The sequence below is a fragment of the Stylophora pistillata genome, chromosome 12 (genome assembly GCF_964205215.1).
Source record: "Stylophora pistillata chromosome 12, jaStyPist1.2, whole genome shotgun sequence".
Lineage (NCBI taxonomy): Eukaryota > Metazoa > Cnidaria > Anthozoa > Scleractinia > Pocilloporidae > Stylophora > Stylophora pistillata.
Window position 1 is genome coordinate 13,885,432 of NC_142530.1, and position 27,069 is coordinate 13,912,500.

At 39.1% G+C, this 27,069-nt stretch overlaps 2 protein-coding genes across 5 annotated transcripts in view; one reads left to right on the top strand and one right to left on the bottom strand.

Annotated features, from left to right (window-relative positions):
- Positions 1-75: 75 nt before the first annotated feature.
- On the bottom strand, positions 76-18,791 carry LOC111328991 (uncharacterized). 3 transcript variants are annotated; one of them, XR_015993958.1, is made up of 16 exons: positions 18,661-18,782; positions 15,770-15,893; positions 15,048-15,410; positions 14,097-14,413; positions 12,592-12,779; positions 11,882-12,022; positions 10,704-10,804; positions 10,008-10,054; positions 9,745-9,852; positions 9,179-9,286; positions 8,697-8,807; positions 7,903-8,004; positions 7,065-7,086; positions 6,360-6,469; positions 3,186-3,419; positions 76-368 (listed from the first exon to the last, which is right to left on the bottom strand). XR_015993958.1 is itself a non-coding variant. In XM_022933552.2 (14 exons), the coding sequence occupies exons 2-14, from the start codon at positions 15,383-15,385 to the stop codon at positions 316-318; spliced, it is 1,746 nt and encodes a 581-aa protein (XP_022789287.2). In that variant the 5' UTR covers positions 15,386-15,410; positions 18,661-18,791; the 3' UTR covers positions 76-315. The 3 variants fall into 3 exon arrangements, 1 of the variants encoding a protein (XP_022789287.2); XR_015993957.1 differs by lacking the exon at positions 15,770-15,893 and having other exon boundaries at positions 18,661-18,791; XM_022933552.2 differs by lacking the exons at positions 3,186-3,419; positions 15,770-15,893 and having other exon boundaries at positions 18,661-18,791.
- LOC111329000 (uncharacterized) overlaps positions 18,788-27,069 on the top strand; it is an 8,722-nt gene continuing 440 nt past the window's right edge. Inside the window, exons 1-10 of one of the 2 annotated variants that reach the window (XR_015993959.1) lie at positions 18,788-19,008; positions 19,226-19,315; positions 20,013-20,120; positions 20,514-20,702; positions 21,566-21,657; positions 24,280-24,378; positions 24,654-24,747; positions 25,244-25,394; positions 26,266-26,379; positions 26,915-27,069. The exon at positions 26,915-27,069 is cut by the window's right edge and continues 440 nt beyond it. Coding sequence is in view for 1 of the 2 variants with exons in the window: in XM_088740911.1 (XP_088597037.1) it covers positions 18,957-19,008; positions 19,226-19,315; positions 20,013-20,120; positions 20,514-20,702; positions 21,566-21,657; positions 24,280-24,378; positions 24,654-24,747; positions 25,244-25,389 (870 nt within the window). In the remaining variant the exon portion in view is untranslated. Of the gene's footprint in view, positions 19,009-19,225; positions 19,316-20,012; positions 20,121-20,513; positions 20,703-21,565; positions 21,658-24,279; positions 24,379-24,653; positions 24,748-25,243; positions 25,395-26,265 lie in introns of both variants that reach the window. The other variant, XM_088740911.1, reaches the window with a different exon arrangement.

Sequence of the window (27,069 nt, forward strand, 5' to 3'; positions counted from 1 at the left end):
TACCTCGGTTTATTATGGTTTATTAAATTTTTTTACCAACATATGCTTCGCCTTGTCATAAAACACCACTGAATATGCCTCTGGAACAGATGGTTTATTCAAAACATTGACAAAACGGTGATCTCTTTAGACGCTCAGAGAAAACAAATCAGTCTAAGAGACGGCTGCTAACCTTAGCAACTTGTCAAAATGGTCGAAAATAACGAGTACACCTTCTTCAAAACGCTGTCTACCAACATTTTCGGGATCTGTTCGCTCCGAAAATACTCAATGAGGGAATACGAGTTATTTAGTCCGATACATGCATATCACAAATCACAGCTTCTCCATGTCTAATGAAACCAATGTATTCAGATCTGCTATGGCCCCTACAGAAGGAATGAAGAAAGTAACGATCCGAGTGAATATATACATATATATATAATGTGTGGTAGTCGGAAAAAAACAACTACATATACATCCCTACAGACCTGTTTCGTGGTTGCCCACTCATCAGGGGATTTATTTCGCTTATATATATATATATATATATATATATAAGCGAAATAGGCAACGTAGGATCCAGGACAGTGCTCGACAATGAAGGAGCGATTACAGTAGCAAATGGACTACTCAGGTTACGCACATATGGATTTTAATACAGCCTGTTTCGTAGACCAACAAAAGTTGATACACTCATCAGTCAAACTCCATACACACTGAGGCAACGTGACGGTAAACTCTAACTCAGCAACGTGATCACATGACATTGTTTAAAAAATTCAAATCTTGAAAACCGTGCGCGCGCCGATAATAGCGTTAAGAATACTTGAGAATATATTTTCGCCGATGTCTACAATTGGATATTATTTCACTTCGCTTGTTTAAAGAGGCTTCATGTGGATAAGACAAGATAAAAAATTTCTCAGTGAGGCATAAATTGCAACGTTTTGTGGGATTGGAATATGCTCTAGCCCTAGCAATAATTTTCCATGAAATCGAATAGTCTTCCCTCTTCTCCTTGAGTTTCCACAGGTACTTGCTCAGCTCTGTGTCATTTCGCCGTCTCTCGTGGTTGAACGACATTCGGTGGTTGCGCCATCTAGTCTTAAAAACTGTCGCTGTGAGGCCAACGTACGTTTCAGTTTCTTCCCTGGTAGCGACTGTGGCTTGGTAGACAACCTCGCTTTGCAAACATTCCCCTCCTAAAGGGCATTCGTTTTCGTTTCTGCAGTTGCACAATCTTTGGGGGCGGCTTTCTTCGGACATTTTTGCGTTCCTGATTGTGGCTTTGTTATGCCTGTCTATGATCTGTTTCATATTGGGTATGCATGAGTAGCTCAGTTTAATGGTGTTTCTATTGAAAATTTTCCTCAGTTTGTGGGTGACTGGAAGCACTTGTCAATAAGGTTAATAAACGCTCTGCCAATGTTGGTCTGGACGTTTCTGTTAAACGGTGGGTTAAACCAAATTATGTTTCTTCGCCTTTTGGTTTGGTATTGAGGTCGGTGCGGTTCCGGTTCAGTGAAGTGCAGCTTGTATGTGTAGCCACTCTTGTGTAACGCGTCTTGGTAGGGAGGTGCGGCTTTGTTAAACATGTCTTCGTCAGAAGAGATTTCAGAAAGTCTTTTATTAACTGCTTCGGGGATGTTTCGTAGTATGCAAGTTGGGTGGTTAGACTTGCTGTGTACGTATAGAGGGGTAGTTGCTGGTTTGGAATAGGGTCCGAATCTGCCGGTTATCAGGTCGAACGTTACATCGAGAAAGTTGATGATTTTCTTGTTTGCCTCGATGGTAATTCTAAGGTTGTTTTGGGCAAATATCGTGCAAATCTGTTTCTTAATTCTCTCCACTTTTTGGGGTAACTGGTTTATAACTGCAAGGCCGTCGTCACGGTAAAGTCCGATGTTAATTTCTGGTATAGTCACAAGCAGCCGACCAGTTCACATGTCTCCGCTCCATCATAACTTCCCATGGTGACGTCGAAAAGGCCGTTGGAATTTTTCCTCTGCCAAGAGGTCTCATTGCTAAATAGTAGTGATTGCTAAGTTAGAGTTAACCGTCACGTTGCCTCAGTGTGTATGGAGTTTGACTGATGAGTGGATCAAGTTTTGTTGGTCTACGAAACAGGCTGTGTTAAAATCCATATGTGCATAACTTGAGTAGTCCATTTGCTAATATATGTATACAAGGGTAAATGTAAATGACTTTCAAAATGGATATATCTAAGATAAAACTTTCAAGGATCGTGTCTGGGGACAAAATTCCAGTTGAATAATTCTTCGAATGTTTTTGGGACCCAGCAATTTATCGTAAAGCATGCAATAGCTCGAAACTAATAGGCACCTCTTGCTGTGAATTTTTTACGTTGCAAAACAAGGGAGCATAACGACAGCAATTCTGAAAAGAAGGTTTTGGATTAATTGGACAGACGCCAGGTGACAAGAAGAGTTTGACAAAGAATCCCCAGTTTCTCGTTCAAGCTATGTAAGGAGAGATTAAGAGCAGTTCTCCGAGAAAGTGAAGCAAAGTTGGAAATGAAAAATTTTAACCCCCCTTCAATTTTTGTGCGGAGGTAGGTTACCTTGGGGGATAAACAAAAACAACCACATTTGGATTGGCAGATGTATCGTTGCCATGGTAACCGCACTAGATTACGTCGGCCTCAGGACCATGTTTAGAGCAAAATTTCCACTCTCAAAAAGTAACAGTAAACAAGTCTGGTTCTCGGATGCATGTGAACCAATTCACATGAAATTCATACAGATGGTAGAGCCACTCTCCCAGTTTATATAATTTTCCGTTAAAATATTTTGGTTTTACATAGAAGAAGAAAAGGCTCGTCTTACTATGTTCCCTGTCAGCCATTTAGACAAGCCGGAAAAATAAGCACAACCATATTCGTAATTTCTCCGAAAGTACTCTTTCCACATCAACCAAATTAGCAGCAGAGATTACACAGATACTGAAGTTTCTAAATATCATAAAATCAATTTGGGGAAAATTATATTCTGGCCATGGGTGCTGAAGACACTTGGAGCAAATTGCAAAAAATTGCAAAATTGGTAATTTTGAAGGGTCTTGTATTTGGCTCAAACAGGCTTTAGCTTCAAAAGTATCTTTTATCATCTTGTCTATTACCTACATTTAGTTGATAAGGTTTTGGCCAACGAATTTGATGAAATATAACTTGATACAAAACCTACCTTAAAGGTTTTGGGAATTTCTTCAGGATGCTTTCGTCGCGTGGTTCTCTCCAGTGTCTCTCCTTCGCTCGCTCCGTTTTCTTGACCAAATCTAGCGGTTTATCCCATCGAATATCCAGTTTGCCGTGTTTCAGACCAGAGATGATGATACAAGTAGCCCGGATACACTTGACAAAGAATAGTTGACAAGGTCAAAACATGGTCGTAATACTTGCGATTTCTGCCGTCGAGCACCTAAATTCATCAATATTATCGAACCAGGAAGCAAAGTTAATGTTTGGAGATCAATGTACAAAGCAAATGCATGCCTTTAAACAATCCAAAGTAACGTCTTCGGCTAAAATCGAGTCAAATATTGCGACAGTCGATAAGCCTAGAATGGTGAATAAACTGAACGCGTAGGCCTGAAGTTCGAGAAGCACGACTGCAGACCGGATGTAATACAATGTAATGGGATGTAACACTGGATGCAAGTGTAATGATATCCTCTTGTTAGGGGGTTGTTTTACAATGGCAATGGAGAAGAAAGCCCCCCTCCCCCCCCCCCCAAAAGAAAAAAAAAAAACAAGGAAAACAGAAAAACCGAAGCATCAAGGAAAAGTTAAACGTTGAGCAATCTCATACCCCAGGAAACTGGCAACAGGGTTGAAAACTTTGGGTGCTACGGGAATGAATTTTCCTGTCTCTTCTTGATATACTGGGATTTAGGGTCTTTAACCAAGCTGTACTTGACAGTTTTTGCACCGGCCCCTTCAGTAAATCCCCAGACAATCTTGGTGATGTTGACAAATATCAAGCGAGCTTGCTTCATCGTCATTAACTTAAAAAAACCCTTGTAAACAATGTATGCTTTTAGGCATATCCAGTACCCTGATGCAAACAGACTTAGAAACAGCGCAACAACAATGTACCATGCACGAAGAAAACCAGTTTCTTTAAACAGATGCTGAAAATATGCATCATAACATAAATCTAAAAACAAAAACAAAGTCAATGAAGCTGAACTGAAGCTTGGGTGAAAATTGAACGCATGATCATAATAGCCGCACCCAAAAACAAAAAGATTGCTTTACAGACTGTGAAATTGCAATTACAAATTCAGTTATGATTAACTATTCGTGACAAGAGAATGAAAAATACGCACGTGAAATGTTATATGTATCTACCAGCACGGTAAAGAATTAGATCCATTTTTATCGTTGATTTCATCACGGTTTATATCAAGTCCGTAGGCTTGCACGTGCCTGGAAATATCCTTTGACATTCACTGAGTTTTTATTGTTTCCACTCACAAACGTCCCCTTTCGGATTTAAAAAACAACAATTTTCCATTGTCCCGACCAGGATATTTTCCTTCGCACGACGCTATGCAAATTTCCCTTTCAGGGTTTTTGATCGACGGCACAAATTTACCTCCGGTCGCCCCTTCCCCCACCAACAAAGAAAAACAGCAACAAACTAACAAACAACAACAACAAACATACAAATAAATAAATAAATAAATAAACAAACAGAAAGAATGCCAAGATTTGGGTAGGCATTAGGTACTGAATGTGAAAATTTATCGGCCTGAAGAAGACTTATTTACTTCTGGAGGAGAGGTGGGTCAAAAATTACACCTTCCTAATTTCTAATGTGTACTCTAATGCCCTAGATCAGCGACCTATCATACATGCAGGCCATCATTAATATCTAACATAGTTAGTCCCCTCTACTAACTATGATATCCCATGAGCAATGAATAAAAAAACAAACAAACCCAGGAAACATGGGCGGCTTTTGTGGACAAATATTAGGTTGCGTAAAACGATCAGTGAAGCGCTTTTCGTTCGTCCTCTTTATTCACCACTGTAAAAAAATCATAAAAGCGGATCAAAAGTCGTCCTTTTATCCCTCTAATCAATGATATATTGTGCCAAAAACATCTAAAGAAGAGACAATGCCATTGCGACAATGTCGCTTTATCTGAAGCTATAAAAACAAACAACCAAAAAGCGCGAAAATCGCATTTTAAAGTACATCCGGTCAGCAGTTTTGCTCATCGCATATCCGGTCTACATACGTGTGGTCGTAAACAACGATTTCTTCGCTTCTCACGGCTCGATTTAGTCAAAGACTTAATTTAGAATCGTTGCAGACATGCATTTGCTCAGCTGTGATCTTGATCCATCTAATAAACTTCCTGGATGGATTGTATCAATGAATTACTTCGATACTCAACACGACTGGGTTTGACCTGTTCGACTGACCTTTATTCGGGTTAATGCATCGTTATCTCTGGTCTAAAAGTAGATGTTCGGTGAAGCTAGCCAGTTAGATTTGACCTTTCCGCTAGAGTCTGTGCAAAATTGGGTCAAGAAAATGGAGCGAGCGAACTGAGAAGAGACCCATACTATACAACAAAGGCATCCTGAAGAAATTTCCAAAAGTTGCAAGGTAGGCTTGGTTTCAATTTATATTTCATCAAATTCGTCGGTCAAAACCTAATCAATCAAATGTACATAACAGATAAGATGATAGAAAATACTTCTGAAGCTGATATTCTCTAAACCCTATTTGAGCCAAATAATGCAGCCCTAAAAATTTAAAATTTTGCAATTTTTTGCAACTTGCCTCGGATGTCTTCAACACCCATTTCCAAAATATAATTTTCCCCGACTAGATTCTATGATATTTAGGAACTCCTATATCTATGTTAGTTATGCTACTAATTTGTTCTTTGGGGAAATAATACTTCCGGAGAAATTCCGAGTATGGTTGTGCTTATTTTTCCTGCTTGTCAAAATGGCGGACAGTTAACTTAGTATTACGAGCATTGCCTTCTTGATCGTAAAACCCAAAATACTTTATCGGCGAATTTTATGAACTAAGAGAGTACCTCTACCATTTGCAAGAATTTCATTTAAATTGGTTCACATACACCCGAGAACCAGACTCGTTTATTTTTACTTCTTAAGGGTGAATTTTATGGTCAAAACATAGACCTCAAGCCGACGTGATCAAGTGCGGTTACCATGGCAACGACAACCTGCCAATCCAAATATGGCTGTTTTTGTTCATACCCCCAGGTAACCTAATTCCACACAAAAAATGAAGGGGGGTTAAAAATTTTCATCTCCAACTTTGCTTCACTTTCTCGGAGAATTGCTCTTAAATGACCCCGCTAAACATTACCTTCTATTCTGGCTATTTCATCCAAAGTTCTTGTAAGGTCTACTTCCTCCGTAGTTTTGTTTATACCTACAGGCTCTTCATGAGGGAACTGTTTTACCACTTGCTGCTCTCTGTTTTGTTGAAAAAAAAAAAACCAAAAAAACCGTAATTAGAAGTAATGTCGCAATCTGATTGGCCCATTTGTCGTGGTCGATAAGAATACAGACAACACCACTCGCGTCAAGGTGTCTCGCAACGTGTCACGCATTCAAAAAATCACTCTATCTGACGTCGATATTGCGGTGAAAAATAAATCGACGGTGGTTTACCGTGGACTGTACTCTTATCAAAAATAATATTCGTCATCACCGTACAAAGTCTGACGTAACCTTTCAAAATCGGACAGAACCGTTCGAAATCATACGGGTACCGCCTAAAGTCAGACTGAAAAGTCAGAAATAAGGTGCAAACAACACGAAACGATAGTCTGACGGCATATGAACTAGTTTAGATAGAAAAGAGAACGATTATTTTGTATACACCGAACTCTCGCGTCTCATTTTTTGTTTCTTTGACTCTGGTAGCAGTCAGTGCCATCTGTCTGTCACCATTTGCGTTTGAGCACTGCTACAAAATTGGTCTGCTTTGCGGTGCGTTAGAAATAGCATGCAAAGAAGAACACGTTCAGTAGTTTTGGAGAGACAGTATAATAAAAATAACTCTAACCTGCTCTTGGAGAGTGCATCACCTTATTGAAAAGAACCAAGAAACAGCATTAGTTTAATCTTCCAAACATAACCTTCCCGAAACTTAACAGTTCTCTTCAACTCAGCATTTTTGTATGTAAAACGGAAACTACATGTAACATCTGTTCCGGGTTTAACACTAAATTAGCAGGGTCACACATTGCAAAATAAATCTCGTATGAAAATGTCCTAAATTTTTCTCTCGATCTAGTTATCTTGACTGGAACTCTTTGTGGTATTGGAAGACGTTTCACCGAGCAATCGCGGTTAAAAATAAACCAAGTTTCTGAAAATGGGGCGCAATAATCGGCATAAGGTATCGTGGCCAAAATTAATACATGAGATAAAGAGGACATCAATTCTCATCGTAGTAGTTAAGGCTGTTCCTATTTTCCCTAACTCCATCCTACCAATCTACTATGCCAAAACAGCAACCAAATCACAACATTCTGCAGTGCTTCAAAATCGCGCATGGCACGGGTAGGGCAAGTATACTGACCTGTTCAGGGTTAAAGTGAGGGCTTAAGCGACAACAGAACACTTTTTGGTAATGGCGTACGCTTAAAGGAGCAATCGTAGTTGAAAATAGGACTAATTTTAGAAAATGGAGCGCAGTACATGACATAGTGCATCTTGGTCATAAGCAGCATAGGATTCGAGAGAACCAGAATATCAACTTTCATTATTATAGTAGTTAAGAGTTATTTTGCCTCGCCCCCTAATATCTCTACTGATGTTCTGGTAAGACAACACTAGAGTTGCAACACCGTACAATGCCTATAACTCGTGCATGAAATGGGTGGGTTGGGTACACTGACCTGTCTGAGGGTAAAGGGAGGGCTCAAGGGACAACAACAATCTCTCTAGCTGTTGAAGTTCACGCTCCGCTGCTTCGCAAGTGGAACTTGTGCTTTCGTCATCTGTTGTTTAAATGTACACAAAATCAACTCACGATACACTACACAGAGAACATAAAAAGATGTCTTAAAAAAACTTGGTTATTAAAATCAGGATGGAGCTTTCCGAAAATAGACGAAATCGTCCAGAATTTGTTGCACCTGGTCAGGATTAGACGGAATAATCCAAAATTAGATGGGACCTTCCAAAGCTGACTCATCTACCCGAAGTTAAACGGAACCATTGCCATACTACGGCAAGCCTAGTTTCTATGAAAAGAAAAACCTAAGTATATGGGTAGGTTACAACCTATTTATAAATTTATTTATGAAACTTTTTGTTTACAACGACCACCGGGGAAAAGAAAGCAAACAGACACAATAAAGAGAAGTTAACGAAAAGGAACGAAAGCAAAAAAGTCATGACATACCTAACCTCGGAGACAAGAGTGGCTGCATACGAACTATGATCGCAATTCGGACGCAAATTTTTTCTTTACAAAAACATCAGCAAGGAAAGTGACATACACAAATACACATTACAAAAAAAAAAGATACAAAGAAACAAACAGACAAACTAACGGAAAAAAGCTTATGATCACACGATAAACTTCCGCGAAAAAAAGGCGACATGAACTATGACCACATTTTAACCGCGCTCGAAAAATTGGGTTTTAAATGCATCCGACGACTCTCCTCGCAAATGGGTTACTTACCATCGCTATCAAAAGAACAGCCGCCAAACGACAGGTGAGGGGAATGTGGATTCGAACTGGGAACCTCATCCCGACTCGCCTCTCTTGGTAAAGGTGTGCATGACTGGAAAGCTGGAAAGGAATGGAAAAAACAACGATTACGACTATGCAAGTTAATTTAACGTCCTAACACTGGAATAAATTCGCAGGATTCTCAATTGGCAAAAAGCCCTTGTACAATTCCTGACTGGGGCATGCTGCTTTATCTTTGGTCCAGAATTTTCAGTCTCGGTTTATCTCTTTCAACCCCAGAGTGTAAAACAGAAAACTTCCCATCAAACCTGACTAAAAGCTTTCGGGTTTCCTGCAACTTACTAGAATCGCATACACGAGGAGATGCAATGTTAGTCGTCGCTTATCACGGCGGAATTAGGATAATCTTGAGTAGTATTGGCTTCAAAGATTTATTTCAAAAGGGCATGTATGGAATTATAATGACTTACCCCTATTCACCACTGTGTTGTTCACATTTTCACAAGTGCCGTGGTCTTTCTTCGAATCTGCGCTTTGTTTGTGAGTTACGTGGGAATTCTGAGGCACCATTTGTTCACCTGGGGAAAGAATAATGACGAATTGGAAGTCGCGGTTTTGACTCTTAAAAAAAAATGAGTTCATCAATTGGAACCCGCTTCAATCTCTCATTCTTAGCTGTCCCTTTTCTCTCTTTTGGTTGATATTTAACTTCTTTTTTTTTTTTTTTTTTCCTATAAGGTTACTGAAGACCGGCCTTAGGTAACAAATTTTGAGACGTTTTATCTTGTATTCTGGAGCGCAAACATATAATTATTCTTTGGTGCAAAAAAAAAAAAAAAAAAAAAAAAAAATGGCAAGATACGGGGTAGAACTGTTTTTTAGAATAGTTACTAACTATTATTTTCAAAGGTTTTACTGAAAGCAATGTGCGTACGAACGATTTTCCGGAAGACAACCTTAAGGGTCTACAGCAACCTTAAAAAAAGACGAAAATTTTCTTAAAATATGGTGTTGTAGACTCTTCAAGGCAACTTACCTTCGTCCGTAGCTGACGAGCAGGAAGTCCTTCTCCGCTGGCAGACTGGTTTAGAGCTTGGCCACTTAGGAGGCGGTTTGTTAACATCGTTTGGGACAAATTGGAACTCTTGAGGAACACAAAAAGAAATGACAAAAGCCGTAAGAAATGAATGGACGTCAGTCGAAGTCAAGTCGATAAGAGAAGGTCAGAGTTGAATCACAAAACATCAAAGTAATAAAATATATAAACAAAATGAGATAAAATAAAAATTCTGCACGTACCGTTCGTCTTTTCACTTCCGAGATGATGCTCAAAGGGCATCAGATATCTATAAAAGTAATAAGATATAAATGTTAAAACTGTGTTTCAGTATCAAGAGAAGTAGGTTCCCTTGGTAAAACATGGCTTCTCTGCACTTTCATTTATCAATTATGACAATGTATGCATCCCCTGTGTTTCCTCGTTGATTTGTGTACTTGTAACCCCATTCGTGCTTTCTTCGTATGTCCATTCTTAGTTTCCCCATTCCCGTCTGTTCCCCATCGCCCATTCCTTGGTTCTTACAGGAATGATTACTAGAGTACACAGATTGACGAACAAGGAACTAACAATGAAAAAGCGGAACAAACAAAAGAATACACATGAAGACGAATTTAAGGAGGGAAGGAAGACGAACGGAAAAAAATCAAGAACGCCGAAGGGAAGGAGTGACAACCAACGAACGAACTTACGCACGCACGCACGCACGCACGAACGAACAAACAAACGTAATAGAAGAGAAGAACGGTCGAATAACTGAATGGTGAACGAACGAATGAAAAAGTGGACGTTAAAAAACGCAAAAAAGGGACAGAGTGAGGGCGAACGAAAGAGTGAGAGAAACAAACGGATTTTCGAATGGTTGGACCGGCAGATGGACGACGAACTAAAGAGAACACACGAAAGTTTAGTGGTCTATTTTGTTTTCATTTACTTACTTTTGGTAGAAAACTTGTGCAGGCGTGCTTATTCCTTCATATATCTCATTCGACTCCACCAACTCGTTATACAATTCGTCCCACATTCTGCGCCGACAAACCTGAATGATATTGCAGAAAATGAGTCATAAATAAAAAACAGACAAACGAAAACTAATAAAAGACAGTTCATGACTTCATGTTTCTACTGTTGTATAGTTTTAGAGTACTGAGTAAAAAAAGCAATGTGGTGTAAAATGAAGAGTGGTTAATGAACAGCTCTTTAACACCGATGCCAAACTTGTGACAAAAGTAGGACTTGTCAAAACTTCGTCACTTCATGCGCTCTGCTTACGGTTACCTGGTGCTATGGATATACCTTCTCCTCTCAAATCCGAAGGTATAAGGTTCAAACTCTGGCCGCGCCGTTCTTTTTTTTCTTGTCTTTTCCCTTTTTTCATTTCAATTTCAATTTTCTTCAAAGGATAGGTTAGATGTGTTCAGACTTAATGCACGTGCGAACGCTTGCTGACGTAGCTCTAACGTTCAAATCGTATCTTAATCTTTCTGCTCTCGCGAATATTCTAAAATGAGCACCATAACTAGTGCCACAATCTCATGTGTACTTGAAGTTTCTCTTTTGCTTGACTTCTTTTAAAGATGTTAATTTTACATGACTCGAAGTGAAATTCCCTGATTTTTCCAGATCTTAAAGAATTTCTGTGATCTTTCCCTGACCTTTTGCTGAACTGTGACAACCATGATTATTACAAATACAATCCTTCTTTTTTTCGCTGAGAAAAATGTAGAAATAAATAAACTAATAAATCATTCCAAGTAATTGCGAGTTCTGGGAATTTTGCACGCATAAATGTCACGTGACCTCGTCAACCAGAAGATGACCTGATAAAAATGTAAGAAAACAATAATTTCGACGCCATTGTCGTTAAAATACGATATCGTACAGTTCTTTTAGCTTCTTAGAAAATCAGTAATTGAAAGGAAAAAAGGCGAAACTTTCAAATTGTTGTCAAAAATCGCATTTTAATCAACCTCAGTTGTCTCAAAACTGGAGATCTTGATCATTTCATCGCGCTTTTTCCAATTCTGGGATCTACTTTATATCACGACCCCATCTTATCCCTCGTAAAGTTAACGAGGTGACGTTACATCTTTATGCATGCTGCCTACTGGTTTACTTTTTCAAATCCCCCACGTTTCTGAACCAACTTGTAGAATCTAAGCAGATTGATGCTTTTCCCTCGCCAGACAGGTGCTTTGGGTAAACTGACCCCTCGCTCTAATGAAAACGACTGCAGTCGCTCCAGGAATTCTTTTTCCTACAAGACAGTAAAATAGAGAAAAAAAATGAGCCAGACGGGTCATCCTGCCAGAGCTAACCCGTCCCAATCTCCAGGCTGCTCTATTTTCTGTAGCTCTAGCTACTTAGTCCAGGTTCTCAAACTCTGCACCCTACTTTGTCTCTAGACTGTCCTTCACCATGTTTCGCGTGGTCTTCCCCGCACAGATTCATTAAAAAATCGGTTAAACACGAGTCTCTCATTCCGCAGTATTTTTAAGGGAAGTTACTGGTAAGCTTCGACTCGGAGAAATTGATTCACGTTTCCTCGCTTCTATCTTAAAATATCGAACATATGCTTTTGCTGACAAGTCCACGGTTGGAACTGCCGGCGGCTATTTCTTGATATTTTGCGCCAAAATATTTTGATATTTTCAGCAACATGCAAAAATGCTTTGCCCGCAGAGGGAGTCCAAAAACAGTTACATTGTTCAGATATGTGAACACGAAAGTGAGACGAAGAAATAATAGAAGAGTAGAGAGGACTAAGGATGGAGAACATTGACATTATTATTAATTCTGTTTTCCTTCGTCGCAATCATTACATACCTTCAGGTCTGGATTTAACAAGTTTCCTTGTTCGACCCCAAAGTGGATATTTGCTAGTAAAGGAATCGTTGGGGAGTTCAACGGAGTGTCGGTATTGCGGCGTGCGGGAATTTTGGCGGGCACTTCGACTTTTTCAGCTGGATCTGCTCTCTCCAAGCCAACTGCAACCTGGTTGGGTTTGTCTTCCTCTGTGAAATGCGTTGAAAACGAAATATGAGATAACGAAATAACCTGGTTTCGTACCTTTTACCTCGAGAGCCCTTAGGGGTGCTCTAACCAACTAAGTTGCGAGCTTGTTTCCAATGTCTCCGCTCTTCCATTGGTGAGAGTGGACCCTGGAAACGAAATTGACATCAGGAGGAGGTGAACAACATTTACAGGAGCTTCGGGAGATCACAGATTCCAATCCAGTTGAACTCCAATTGCAAAATATAACTGCCAGGATAGTTTCATCATCTCATCAAATTGCTACAACTGATTCGTGTGGATTCTTTTATGTTCACGGTTTAAAATGAAATGCACCTTTCCTGATCAAGCCTTATTTTCTCTCTATAGAAATAAAACCTTCATTTCAATACGGTCTGCCAGATTAGTTTTCGATACCTTTATGAGAAGATCTTCATGCAGGAGAAGTATGCTACAAAAATCACACAACTTTTATCCCCGCCATTAAAAAATTATAGCAAAACGCGTATTTGACAATGGCCTTGTTTTGAGGAGTCTAAAGGGGAATCCATAACCTTTAGAAAATTGTAATCACATTTTATTTTAGTTTAGTCATTTTCCTGCATTAACCGTAGTGGGGAAGGAGTAGAACAGGAACATGAATCCCTTCAAGCTAGTCCACCCAAATAATAACCCACTCATACCGCCCCAGGGGAGGACATCCATCACACAGTAATCTCGTGCGTAGGAAATTAACGTCTCTTACCCCCTTACCCTGCAAGAGACGGGACCTCCGGCTTTACGTCCTATCCGAGAAGACGAAGCAATGTGATTAAAGCGTCTTGCTTAAGGACACAACGTCTCCAGCCAAGACTTGAACCCGGGCCGTCTGACCCAGTGTCCAGCGCACTGACCACTGGACTACTCCCGCCTCACGTATGTTCTATCAATTAGGTTATGGAGGCCACTTTGAAGAAACCTAGTCCAACTATTCCTTTTCCACATCTCGGCAATCTGTTTGAGCAATTATAAGCTACACAAAAAGGTATTCTTGACTCAAAAGAGTTTCGTTTTTTTTTGCACCAACCAGAGCGAGGGCTTTTGGCGTTAAAGTTTTTCGTGTGCAACCAGGCTACTGAGCAGTTTTTTTGTGAATGGTGGTATATACAGCCGCGTTTTTTGGACATTTGGAAGACAATTTGCAAATGATTAGTTTACTTTTTGAAATATCCAAGAAATATCATGGTGATGATAAAATTGGTGCAGTATATAGTTTAATGGGATGTATTTCTTCCTCGATACCAAAGCAAAATTTTGTGCAGACGACTTCAGTGACTCACCCTCAACATATTTGAAGTGACACGTCTCTATCCTCTCCTCTGCAGTCGTGTTAAGGGAGCTCTGCGCTTCCTTGAGCGCAAACTCGTACGACTTCTTGAGTTCAATCAATTGCCTTCCCTGAATCTTTCTGAATTGAGGAACCATCTTAGTCTCGTTCATGGAACGCAGCGGATGCACGCGGGCTGGCACCAGCCATGCACGGGAACGAGGCTGGCCGAAAAATTCTACGTGATAATGGGTGATTTCGTTCTCTTTGTCCAGCGGAGCGTCGTAGTACTCGCCGCAAGTTGGATCACGGGTAAGTATTCCTGGCCAACTTGGTTTAAAAGAAAATTAAGTGATGAGACGGACGAACAAAAAAACTCAAAAAATTATGAAACATAGGAAGGGTCTAAAGAATTTACTCGAATGGATAGTAAACACTAAAAGAAATTAAAGCTTCCGATGCCTCTATCCGAGTCTTCCGGAAAAAAAAAAGTTGCGAATCTCCCATAGGCTAATAATTTGAAAACCAGGAAAAGACCCTACTGAGTCTTTGTTCTCTATGGACAATCAGAAACAAATAAGCTAGACAGAAAAAAATTGATTCACTCGAGACTCTACGCCAGGTTTCCAATTCAACAACCCACTAGTCAGTGACTCGTTTAACAAACATTCGCATTTGTGAGAGCGCTTCCTTCCGACCGTTGTGGCTAGATTTCGATTTCTCGACTAGGGATTTGCATATTTTAGTACAAGTTGTTGTTAGTTCTTGCCCTTGCTGAGAGAGTTTTTCATCACTTTCTCCAGTATTTCTATCCCAGTAAGAAAATCCAAACTCTACGTACCAGTTCGACGTAGAATCAGGTCATGGGCTTTCGCCTCTCGCTGAGCCTTTGCGTTCAGTGCAGGGTTAATCAATTAAACGAAAACCACAATAATAATCAGAAGCAAATCAGGTACACACTTACGGCGGGTAACCCGACAATTTAGCCATGACCACCTCCCCCAGGGGAAGCAGACTGTATATGTATTTCATATGCTTGGGTTTCTTGGCTTTCTGTTCCAAGGCGGAACAGTTGTTGTAGCGCGTGTCACGATTGAGCCAGCAATACCAAGCGCTGTCCCCTAAGCCCTCGGCTTCCTCGGCTGAAATTTGGCGCCATTTTTGACAGCTCTCAATCTCGCACTGGACCCAGATGGACACTGCGTCCTCGTCCTCTTTGGGCTTTACAAAAGCAGTGGACGACGATACTCGACTTGGGTTACATGAAGACCGCTTCCACACTCCGCGCTTTCTTTTCGGCATTTCATCCACGATAGCTCAAATTGTGCTGCGAGAATAGAGCAATGCGTAATTTAGTTTTGGAGCAATTGGGGATTGCTTTGCTTTTGCTAGACTTTAGTCCTTGATGGGTATACAAATTTTGCGCTACTTTCTTAACCATTCAGGTGCATAAAATTCAACTTTCTCACCCGTGTTTTCCTGCGCTTGATTTTATTTTGAGCTCCCATTGGCTCCCTTAGACATTTTTGTTTTGTTCTGTTGGATTATTTTGGTTTTACTTTTCCGATACCTCGTATTCTGTTGTAATTACCGCCAAGATGTTTCTTCGCCGTTCCTTCACATTTTTTCATCATTCATTCCCTTGGTATGTTGATAAGAATTAGTTTCATTTGTGTTCAAACTCACTGAATTAGTTCGGCGTTTATTCCGGTCCGTACTGAATAACTCCCGAACTTCTCTCCGAAGAGGTAACAAACACAATCCGAACAGTTTTCGACCCGTTCCGAGGCTGCTAGTATAACTTCATTTTCTGCAGATGAAAATTGATGTTGAATTACGGAAATACATCAACAAGCAGGGCCAAGTAAAAGGCCACTGATATTTGTAAATGCAGCGTAAAAGGAAAACAGCGCTATTTTAGCGGAAGAAAATACCAAACGCGTGAATCAGGTATCTGATAACCTACCAGAGCTCTTGAAAATCAAGCCCTATCAGCGAAATGCTGTAATCAAAGGTCACCACGAGGGAAGGGCCCTAACATCGCCTCATACCTCTGGGTTTGGGTGTACAGACAAACTCGCATTTACATCAGCAAAATCATACTTTAAGGCAAATACCAACGTAATGTAGAGCGACATAACTGACAGTTTGATAAGATAAAAACCTCCGAAATAGCAGTGATAACTTCGTTGTGTCTGAGTCACTTGGAAACGAAGGCGATTAAGGATAGAGAAATTTGACACAGATTGCGAATTGCAAATTTCAGAAAAAACTTAAAAGTACTCTGTAGCCTCGATTTCCGTGGTGTACAAAGCTTCATCAGCTAAGGCTTACGGAATTCGAAAGCCGGAAAGGGCATCACGAGAACTAGATCAGCAGGATTCATTCTCTCAAACGTTGTGCCACTAAAATAAGTTTCACCTGATAATCCAGTCAGATCAATACTAAATGTCACTTGCAGGACATTATGCTGCATTTTGCATGACATTACTGAATCCAAGAGCGTCTTGTCAAAGCAAAAAGGAAGTACAAACGAATGGGGTTTCTATTTGCTCAAACAGGAACACAAATGCGGTTTCCGCTTTGAAACAATTTAATGCATGCTCTAACCGGTAAATGTAGATTTTTCTGCCTTTGGCGAGAAAACTTAATTCGAAATGCAAATTATCTTTTTTGCTATAAATTATGTTCAGTTGTTCGTCCGTTGAAAGCAGGAACATGACGTCGAATGATCCTTCATTCTCCGTCGTCAGGGCGACTGCCATTAAAACTGGGTTGTTGAGGAACAAACTGCTATATTTAGATGACGATACTATTTATAAAGATTAGGCACACGAAACCTCTCTGTACAAATTTGAAAAACTTCAAAACAAAGGTGCAGTCAATATCAACAGCAAGTTAAATAAACAAAGCTTTTTTCCCGGAAAGTTTACAAAGCTGCACAAAATAAATTCCATTTCATCTTCGTCATCTAAGCGGGTTGTAGCAGAATCTATTTTCAAACTAAGAAATTTCACTTAAAACGGATTTTGCAAATTAAGAAAAACAAACAGTAGAAAATGAAGGAACTGCTTAGTAGCTTTTGTATAAATGGTGACGTTGTATTTCACGCACTGAAGAAACTCCCACAAAACCGCCTTGAACAATGTAATAAAAATTAAATATCGACGTTCAAAGTGGTGCTCGCGGGGTTAAAGTTGACAATTCGTGCAACACAACAGTAATAAACCGACGAATGAAATCAGCTTTTAAATAGAGGACTGCGGAATTCTGTCAACGCGAACAAAAAATAACTATAAAAATTTCAAAATAAAAAATTGACGTAAATATCAGCATGCAGCAGAACTTTGGGTGTAGCGGACTCCCACGCAAAAGCCAAAGCTGTGTCACTCGCACACGTTGATAATAAATAACCAAATTACATCCCCTGTGAGTAGTCTGGAGCTCATTTTCCCTTAAAAAAGTCAGCTTCTAAGCGAACCCGCTTTAATATGGAATTGAAATATTCCTCGTGACTACAGAATAAATACGTTTAGCACTTTCATTGTTATTCCTTGACAGAGCTGCATTGTACAGTCGTGATGTACTCGCTGAAGCGAAGCCGACAGTGGTACGTATATTTCAGCTTAGACGTGCTTCAGAAAGCAGATTACGTGTTTCCTGTGAAGGAGGATATTACGTCTTCCAAACTGAACGTGTGTGAAATTTTTCTCGACTTTACAGTAAACTTTCTATGACACAAATTAACAAAAGAAATTTGGCTCTCGATTAATGGATTTGAAAATATGCTGAGATCGAAAAGTTCAGTGTCAGGTAATGTTTTTCAGCAGAGCCACAAGTCAACTTCTAAAAATACTTTTGAGAGTAAATAGTAATAATACGAATTTTGAAGAGAACACTTCTGCTTTTCTGTTCAATAAAACGCTAAATAATGAAGTTTTCGTAGGTTATATCGATTATGAAACGGGATAAGACTCAATCAATTTCTTTTGCTGACAGAAAGTCCCGAAAGTTTCCACACGAAGTCATATTTACAGCAAGAAAACATTTTGCAACTGAGTAACGGTAAATGTGATATACCGTGCAATCCTGTCGTCTAGGGCTTGCACCTGCAAATCATTCATTCTATGTAACTTTAACGATTCAGTAGGACATACAATTAACCAAGCATTGTACATGTCAAACAACATTGTCTCCTCATTCTATGGTTTTCATTTCCGCGACCGGAAACAACTATGTTCCCTTTAGATCTCCGCGACGACAACAAAAGGTTCTCGACTTTCGCAACGAGAAAAGTAAAACTTGTGCCTTTACGAGGCTTGAAGCGATTTTCCAGATGAACCGTCGCTCAGAAAAAAAAACAGGCAATGCATTGACCCCTGATATACTCGCTAAATCATCGCGGTCTTTGGGAAAAGATCAATTATGTTTTGGTTGTTAAAAAACTTTTGTCTCGTCATCGTATCTACACGAGGTCCTGTGTTCGTAGAGAGGAAGCTAACTTTCTTCAACTTCTCAGCCTTTGGTCGATGATTTCCCGTCGAAATCTGAAAAATTTGTAACAGAGGTGTACTTACCTTACATTTTGATAAACATGACGGGTATTCTGTGTTGTTCAAAGGTGGGAATTATCCTTGTGTGTCTCGCATGCAAATGTACAAAGAGTGACAAGTCACACGTTATTTCCTCTTGATTTTCCCGCTTACTGGGGGCAGCCGCTGGACTGATGTACAGTAAAGGTTCAAGTAACGCGCATGCTTTAATATGGGCTAAAAGCTGACGGGAATCAATTTGTCACGTTTCGTCGTTTATCAGATTATTCCCACTTTTTTCATTTTTTGATGCAGATGTTTTGCATCCTTTCATATTAAAGATGTTGCCAGTTCATACTTTAAATAGTGGGCAACAAATGCCAGGGATTGGACGTAAGTCTGTTTCATACAATATGAAATCGGAAGTTATTCCAAGTTATTATTTTTTTATTTATTTTTTTTGAACTAGGTATGTAATATAGCAAAAATGTGGGAAGTAGGGAGTATAAATGTAATTTTCTTGAGTTAAATGAAATGAATGAAATATTTCCACATGTAATATTGTATGTATCCCTCACTTTGTCCAATAACCTGCAGTATTGTTTATTAGTGGGAACATTTCAGATGAAGCAGGTGTCAGGGGACGATTTAGTTCACAGAACTATTGAAACAGCATTCCAGTGTGGCTACAGGCTTATTGGTAAGATCAAAACAGTCATGTGTTCATGTTACCCTTTTCATTCTCAAGATCTCTTTAGTAATTCTCTTTTCTGTCTGCCATACAATTCTCATGATGTTAGTTGGGAGAATTTGATGTTGGTTTTGGACCTTGTCTTATAATACATTATGACACTTAAGCATTGTGGTCCGTTCAAATGCCTTGTACTGAGGTGGACAGGTATAGGTGCCAGTGATCTATTGATCGAGAACCTAGATGCAGATGCTGTTGTGGAGGTTTAGTCTTGGCATTGCACAGCATCCCAGCCAGAAGGGAGGGGAGGGGGGGGGGAAGCAATTCTCTTTATCATTCTATGCTGTTGAAATCACATTAACCCTTTAACTGTTAACTGTTGAGTGATTGGCATTGTACTGGTATTTCTCCTTACAGTATCATGGTTGAATTGAACACTGAGGCCGTGACGATAAGGGAAATGATCACCCATCTAAGAGAAGCTCTTGATTTTTGAACACATTCTCCATGTCAGTATCACAGGAAATGTATAGAGAACAGCATGGAGAACATGCATACTGATCTTAGGGTGTAAAGGGTGAACCTGTCACTGCTATGTAATTTAGTGACCATGCTTTGCTAACTGATAATATCCTCATAATTTAGTGTTGGTCTAAGGCATGATAGCTGATCAGTGTCCACATTTATGATTATTTTGTTTAACTAGATACTGCTGCTGTGTACCAGAATGAGGCAAATATTGGAGAGGCATTGAAAAAGCTCTTGCCCAAGTATAGTCTCTCCAGATCTGATATCTTCATAACAAGTAAACTTTGTGAGTATTTTCATGTCATTTAAGATATGACTTTTAATTATTGCTACCTTGGGCATCACATGGAAATTGCCAAATTCACCTTCAGACCTTCAAATGCCCACCTACGCAATTTTCTAATTCGTGTATCAGGGTTAGTCATGCAGTTTTCAGTAATTAAGATTTTACTTGAAACAATCATCCCTCATGATAAAAGTAAAAAAAAACAAACAAACAAACAAACAGACAAACAAAAAACTGGACGCTGAACATAAATCTGATGAGGAATTTGAAAAGACCATTTAGCCACCAGTAAAAAGATTACTTTAATACCCCCTTAGAGAGGTAGGTATCAATGAGTGTAGGAGAATTTTTCTGTGAGCAATTTGATGTATTCATTTAATTTAAATTTGGCAGCTCCCAGAGATCATGGTTTTGAAAACACGGAAAAGGCTTTCATGAAGTCCTTAAAGGCACTAGACTGTGAATATCTTGACCTGTATCTCATACACTGGCCTGGTGTTCAAAAACTCAAGAGTGATGATCCTAGGAATGCAGAGCTGAGACAAGAAAGTTGGAAAGCATTAGAGAAACTTTATAGCACTGGTTAGTGACTTTTGAATATTGCTTAAAGCCTGGCTACAGAGCCTCACCACAACTGTACTGTCTATTGGGCTGCTTGTGGCTGCCTGTGAGAAGTATTATGGGATAGGTTTTCAGTAAGGAAAACACAATTTTGCCTGTGACCATGGCTGAAAGGTGTTATATTTGCTGTTTGAATGCAAATAAAGAGAGCTACAACAACCATTAACACAACAATGTTGTGATGGAAACTGTATGTCAACCACTGATCATACAGTAATATGAGAATGTTATTGAGATTATGAAAGTTGAAATGAATGCTGCCATATTACAATTTATGAAAGAAATAAAACAAACACCTTACAGGCAATTTATTCTGATTGGATTATACCATTTAACCTCTCCAAATGGAGATGGAAAAGTAAGAGCTAGGAGATACAGCGCAGCTCAGGGTTAATCTCTTTTTTGAAGTCGCCATATACAGAGCCTTGAATCAGAAAATGTTTGGCAGAGGAAAATGTTTGGTGGCAAAAAAAAGGAATTGAGAAAGAAGAGCTTTTGCAATATCTCATGAGTTCCTATCATACTGCCACTGAACTTCAGTAATTAAGCAAGAGATTAGGCAAGATGGCAGTAATGAAAGCAATTGTTAATAGTAGTTCATGCAACGTTCTCTCATCCAAGGAGAAATATATATTTATATAAAAGACAATAAGAAAACTTTAAAACTTTTTCTCATAATTTTCTGTTCTCACCATAGCAACCAAAGCAGCTGCAGTTAGAGGCAGTAGTACAACCATTTACCAGTACATTGTATTTGAACACCTGGTCTCTTTGACACTGAATTATCATCATTAAACTAGCTTTTACTGGGTGTTTGTTTCCAGGTTTAGTCAAGTCAATTGGAGTATCAAACTACACTGTAGATCATCTGGAAGAACTTCTTCAATTTTCAACTGTCATGCCTGCTGTTCTACAGGTAATTTTCCAAGGGTACTAATAAGGAGAATTGTTCTTCAATCCTGAGCTTCTTTTGGGAAGACATAATTTTTCTATTTATATTCTCATGACTTTAATGTTTGAATAATTGGTGGTACTATGAGGTGAAATTAGATGCAAGTCACTATTAAGGGCTTCACGAGAAACTAAAAACCTCATAAACACTCCTAGATCTGATAAACAAGTAATTTCTCCATACATAATCCATACATCATCATAGAAACAAGAGAGGAGAAAAGACCAGCTTATTAGCTGGAATGAGTAATCTTGATGCGACACCATATGGTTTTAGATAATTTAAATGGAATTATATTAAGGAGCTTTAATCCTGGTCATACAACTGTATGCAGTCAAATTTGTTTCAAGAAAACTGTTGAAAAGAATGTATACTGGTCAGTTGTCAAAATATGCCCCATAAAATTTCACTTAGAACTTACAACTGTATACAGTCAAATTTTTTCAAGAAAATTATTTAAAAGAATGCGTACTGGTCAGTTGTCAAAATAGGCCTAATAAAATTTTACTCATGGGGAAAGTGCAAATTCTAAAACACCTCAAATCTGTAGGTTAGTGTGATTTTTATCTGCCATATCAGATAAAGTTCTTTGACTCGTGCAAAACTAAAATGTGTAATTATTTTGCCAGACTTGAAATAAAATTTTCCGTGTCACACTGTACAGAAAGAAAATTTGAAGGGCTGAATTTGCCCTGAGACCTGCCCGAATTCTCTTAAAGGGAACCTCCACTCTTTTTACAAATTGCGCTCAAATGTACTTCTTAATAGATCTAGCGTAAAGAAAAAATTGCCTTACCATTAGCAATCTGAGGGTCACTCTTGTTGATGCTAAATTTTGTTAGTATAGGTAATCGCATGAGGCCGAGTAAAATTAAGGATTAATATCACGCGTGTTTTCAGCAACTTCTGAAAACACAAGTGATATTAATCCTTAATTTTAGGAGGACCCATTGCGATTACTTGTTAATGAAATTGAGGGGAAAATTACTGAATTTCTGAATGCGCTCTTCAGTAATCAGTCATGGGAAACCATTTTAAAGTTGACAGAGAATCAATGGCCATAAACGCACGACTGAGCTGAATGAAATTTTATTTTTGCACAGTGATGCCTGCATTACTTTCAGGCAGTCGGGCTCATATTCATCCCCGTTTTCTTTTCGTAACTCGGCAAATTTGCTTGAAAGTTTCTTTCATTCGCCCGCTCTTTAAAAACGTTCTTCCAGTACTCCATGCTTTTCCTCGTGTTTTCGTTTTCACTCTTGTCTTTTAATTCTTCGATATATTCCTCGTCAACTATCTCGAAACGAGACGCCATTGCTACAGAAAATCTTCAGCTGCAACAACTTTTCGATAGCACAAGCTGTTGCTAAGCAACCTAAGTACCAATCATGAGCTAGTAATTTTGCCCTCTTCTCAAGCAAAATTAAGAAAAATTACCCTCTTCATTGATCAATCAGCATTCAGTAATTTTGCCCTCTATTTTATTAATGTAATAGAAAAATTCGAGCCCCAGATGGGACTTGAACCCATGACCCTCCGTGATTTAGTCGGATGTTCTAACCACTGAGCTACTGGAGACTCTATGGTGAGCAAGGGTCAATTTGTGGGCCTCGACTGGAACCGCATCGCGCGGCTACACAGCCAAGTATTGGTAATTAAGCGCCTGTGAAACTCATTAACAGCATCACGCTGTCACATTAAAGCATATCAAGATGCGGCCAACCAACCTCCAATGTGAGCATGTAAAGATGAAACAATTTTAGTGTTCGTGTTTACATGCTCACTTTGGAGGTTGGTTGGCCGCATCTTGATATGCTTTAATGTGACAGCGTGATGCTGTTAGTGAGTTTCACAGGCGCTTACCAATACTTGGCTGTGTAGCCGCGCGATACGGTTCCAGTAGAGGCCCACAAATTGACCCTTGCTCACCATAGAGTCTCCAGTAGCTCAGTGGTTAGAGCATCCGACTAGATCACGGAGGGTCGTTGGTTCAAGTCCCATCTGGGGCTCGGATTTTTCTATTACACCAAAATTGTTTCATCTTTACATGCATATTTTATTAATAAAAGAAGAAAAAAACATCGCGCACATTTTGTTACAATTTTGGTGATTACTGGTATCAAGATAGGCAATGAGTTTAAGAAGGTTTTTTTTTTAATCAGTCAGCGAAAACTTAAAATCTTTCTTTTAGAAAGTGATCCGCCAAACTTAAAAGCATATTTTGTACTCTTCGCCGTCGAATTTTCTCATATCGGGTTTAACATTTCCACGGAAACATTGACAAAACGCGAGGCAGCCATTTTGAAACTTAGCGCTCCTGCTATAAGCACCTTGCGCGAGGTGATTGTAACGAAAAATGAGGCAATTCTGGACTAATCAGAGCGTGCGCATTTCTATAATCACCTGAGCAATTATATTAACATGTTATTAATATTTTCATCTTTCAATAAGTCATCTACTTTAACCTTTCCGAAATATTGGACATTCGTTGGTTAAATAGCCATGTTGCTTTTATTATGTTTAAATTTAATGCCATGAAGAAATTGAAATAACAGTATTTCTCTATTTTTATTTGAATTGACGCAGGTTGAATTCCATCCAAGGCTTTACCAGAAAGATCTGCTAGAATATTGCAAAAGTAAAGGAATTCAGTTGCAGGCATACACCTCGTTGGGTCAAGGAAAAGTATATGGAGCGGTCTTATTTGTTCTTTCTCTAGGATGACCATTAGCCAACATTAAATTTTATGAACATCAGTGAAACAGCACCCATTTGCACCTTTTCTTTCAGTACTCTGCTGAGATTTTGAAACACTCAGTGTGAACGCATCACATGTCCTAATATTTTTTGTCGTCTTTCTTTCTGATGATTCATATGTAAACTTAATGATAGAGTCAAGGTGGCCTAATTTAAAACCTCATATTTTTATTGACGTAATTTTCATTATTAATTGTTCGAAGCTTTTGGAGGAAACAACTGTGCGTGCCCTGGCTGCACAGCACAGCAAATCAACAGCTCAAGTGCTTCTGAAATGGGCTCTTCAGCATGATGTTGGTAAGTAACAAAATCTCATATGAGATACAATGAATATATGAAGTTCATATATTTTGAACTGCGGTATTAGATATGTATGATACACGATCCTCGCAGTAGATAGCGCTATAATTTAAGCAATAGCGAAAATCAGACCTGAAAATAATCAGGCCTGTACGGGACTCGAACCACTGACCTCTGCGATACTAGTGCAGCGCTCTACCAATTGAGCTAACAAGCCAACTGGGAGCGAGCCGTTAAGTTGATTCGTAATAAACCCGTGTGCTCCTTTATCTTAGTAGAGAAGTGGCGACTAGTTTCGCCAATATAACGCCATATTTTTAAGCATTTTAACACATCGTCTTACTGTTACTCTTAAGTAACACGTTTAAATGCGTTTGGTGTTGAAAGCTCCCTCGAAATATGAACATTAAAAAGAGAAAAGGCTATTTCATCGAAAAAAAAAAAAAAAAAGAAAGAAAGAAAAGGGCTAATAAATTTTTCATTTTTTTTCTAGGGGTTATTCCAAAATCTGTTAAAGCTCAACATATTAAAGACAATATCTTCCTCGCCGACTTCCATCTTTCTCAACATGACATGGAGGCCCTGGGCCGTATGCACACCAATTCCCATTTCTGCTGGGACCCCACGAAAGTGAAATGACTTCGGTAAGAATAGGAATTTGCGAATTTTTGTACAAAAAAGTTATAGAATGGAATGTACTCTGTAAGTGGCTAGCTTTTATTAAGTAGAAGACAATACGGAGCACGGAAGGAACAAAGGGGACAAAAATTCATCTCGCGCCAAGCGTCGGACTTGCTACCATCGCGGTATAAGGTGCAGCAAGTACAAAGTGTGGATACAAACCTACTATCAACGCGTAACGGATATACAATTACCTGGCAAGAAAGGCGGGAAAACGTTCAATCGCACTTATCACTTGAAAACATGTAACCTGTCCCAGGCTTAAAGAAATCCCACGAAGTTTGAATACGTCACAAGAGTTAAAAGTTAACAAATAACCAGGATATACAGTTTTTCCGTTCTATCTTAGTATGAATTGAATGCAATGGTTTGACCTTTGAAGAAGAAGCTATGTTAGTATGTTTTACAAGGCAACTGAATTATCTCCTCGAGGAGAAAGCTTTTTAATGAGGAGCTATTCGAAAAATAAAAAGAAATTTACCTCAGCGTACAATGTAGATTAGAGACTCCATTGATTAAAAAGCTTTATGGACTTTCCTGGACAATCATAGACTATTCTATATACGAATAACTTTTCGAAGTTAAGGTGAAGGGAGAAAGTTTTCCGAGGCACGTATCGACTATATTCGGATATTCATCGATAGATTTTCTCAAGTCGTGGGATTTTTTTTTTTTTTTTTTTTTGAGATAGGCCTCGTTGCTGAGTTAAATGTAGCCGTTTCAAATTATGATGCCACTAAGTTTTCAGTTGATGTAACTGCCGCGAGATGACACTGTTTACAGAAAGAGCTCAATGTTACGTTCTAATCATGAGATTATTTTTGTTTTTCTTAGGACAAATTTTCACGTGGAAGCACATAAACAAGAAAGTGGAAGTCGATCAAATCACACAGAAATAACAGGAAATTTTATGAGTTGCTCCATGAAATTGACTTGATGATCAACCTGGTGAGCTTTCAACTCCCATGCCAAACGGCATCCGCATCCTCATTAATTATCTACTTTGGAATTACTGTAATTCACTTGTGAGAAAAAGTTTAGTGGAAACTCGTGTACACTAGAGTGGGACAGGTGGATGAAAGGCACTGAAAAACAGCTTTATCTAAGATCAGAAAGTTCCCCGATCTTCATTACCCAACAAATTGAATGGGTTGCTCCATGAAATTGACTTGATCATCAGGAAGCTTTCAAATCCCATGGCAAACGATATCCACAACCTCATTAATTATATACTTTGGAATTACTGTAATCATTTGCGAGAAAAAGTTCAGTAGAAACAGATGTACACTAGAGTGGGGCGGGTGGATCAAAGGCACTGAAAACAGCTTTATCTAAGATCAGAAAGTTCCTCAATCTTCATCACGCGACCAATTTAACTCAAATTTATCACTCTTTTCCGGGCGTAATTTACAAATGCTAAGGTGACTAGTATAGCAATTGCCCTACAGGACGTTACTTATATTATCACTTTCATCATAAACAGGACCACTTGTCCTTCACAGTTCTGCTCAGCGTGCTGGTGATAAAGGCTGTGAAAACAATACTTTCATTAAAGTATCATGTTGATAGGATACGAGATGAAATCCGCACCAAGTGCCGGAAAACTCGTTACTAACAGGGGATTGAGGAAAATGTCTT

What these genes read in the sequence shown, in the direction of transcription:
- LOC111328991 (XM_022933552.2), bottom strand. Translation starts at nt 15,385, where the DNA reads ATGCCGAAAAGAAAGCGCGGAGTGTGGAAGCGGTCTTCATGTAACCCA. An exon ending in TCACTTCAAATATGTTGAGG is followed by an intron (nt 12,780 to 14,096) that starts GTGAGTCACTGA and finishes CGCATTTCACAG; the next exon opens with AGGAAGACAAACCCAACCAG. An exon ending in GATGCACTCTCCAAGAGCAG is followed by an intron (nt 6,470 to 7,064) that starts GTTAGAGTTATT and finishes TCAACAAAACAG; the next exon opens with AGAGCAGCAAGTGGTAAAAC.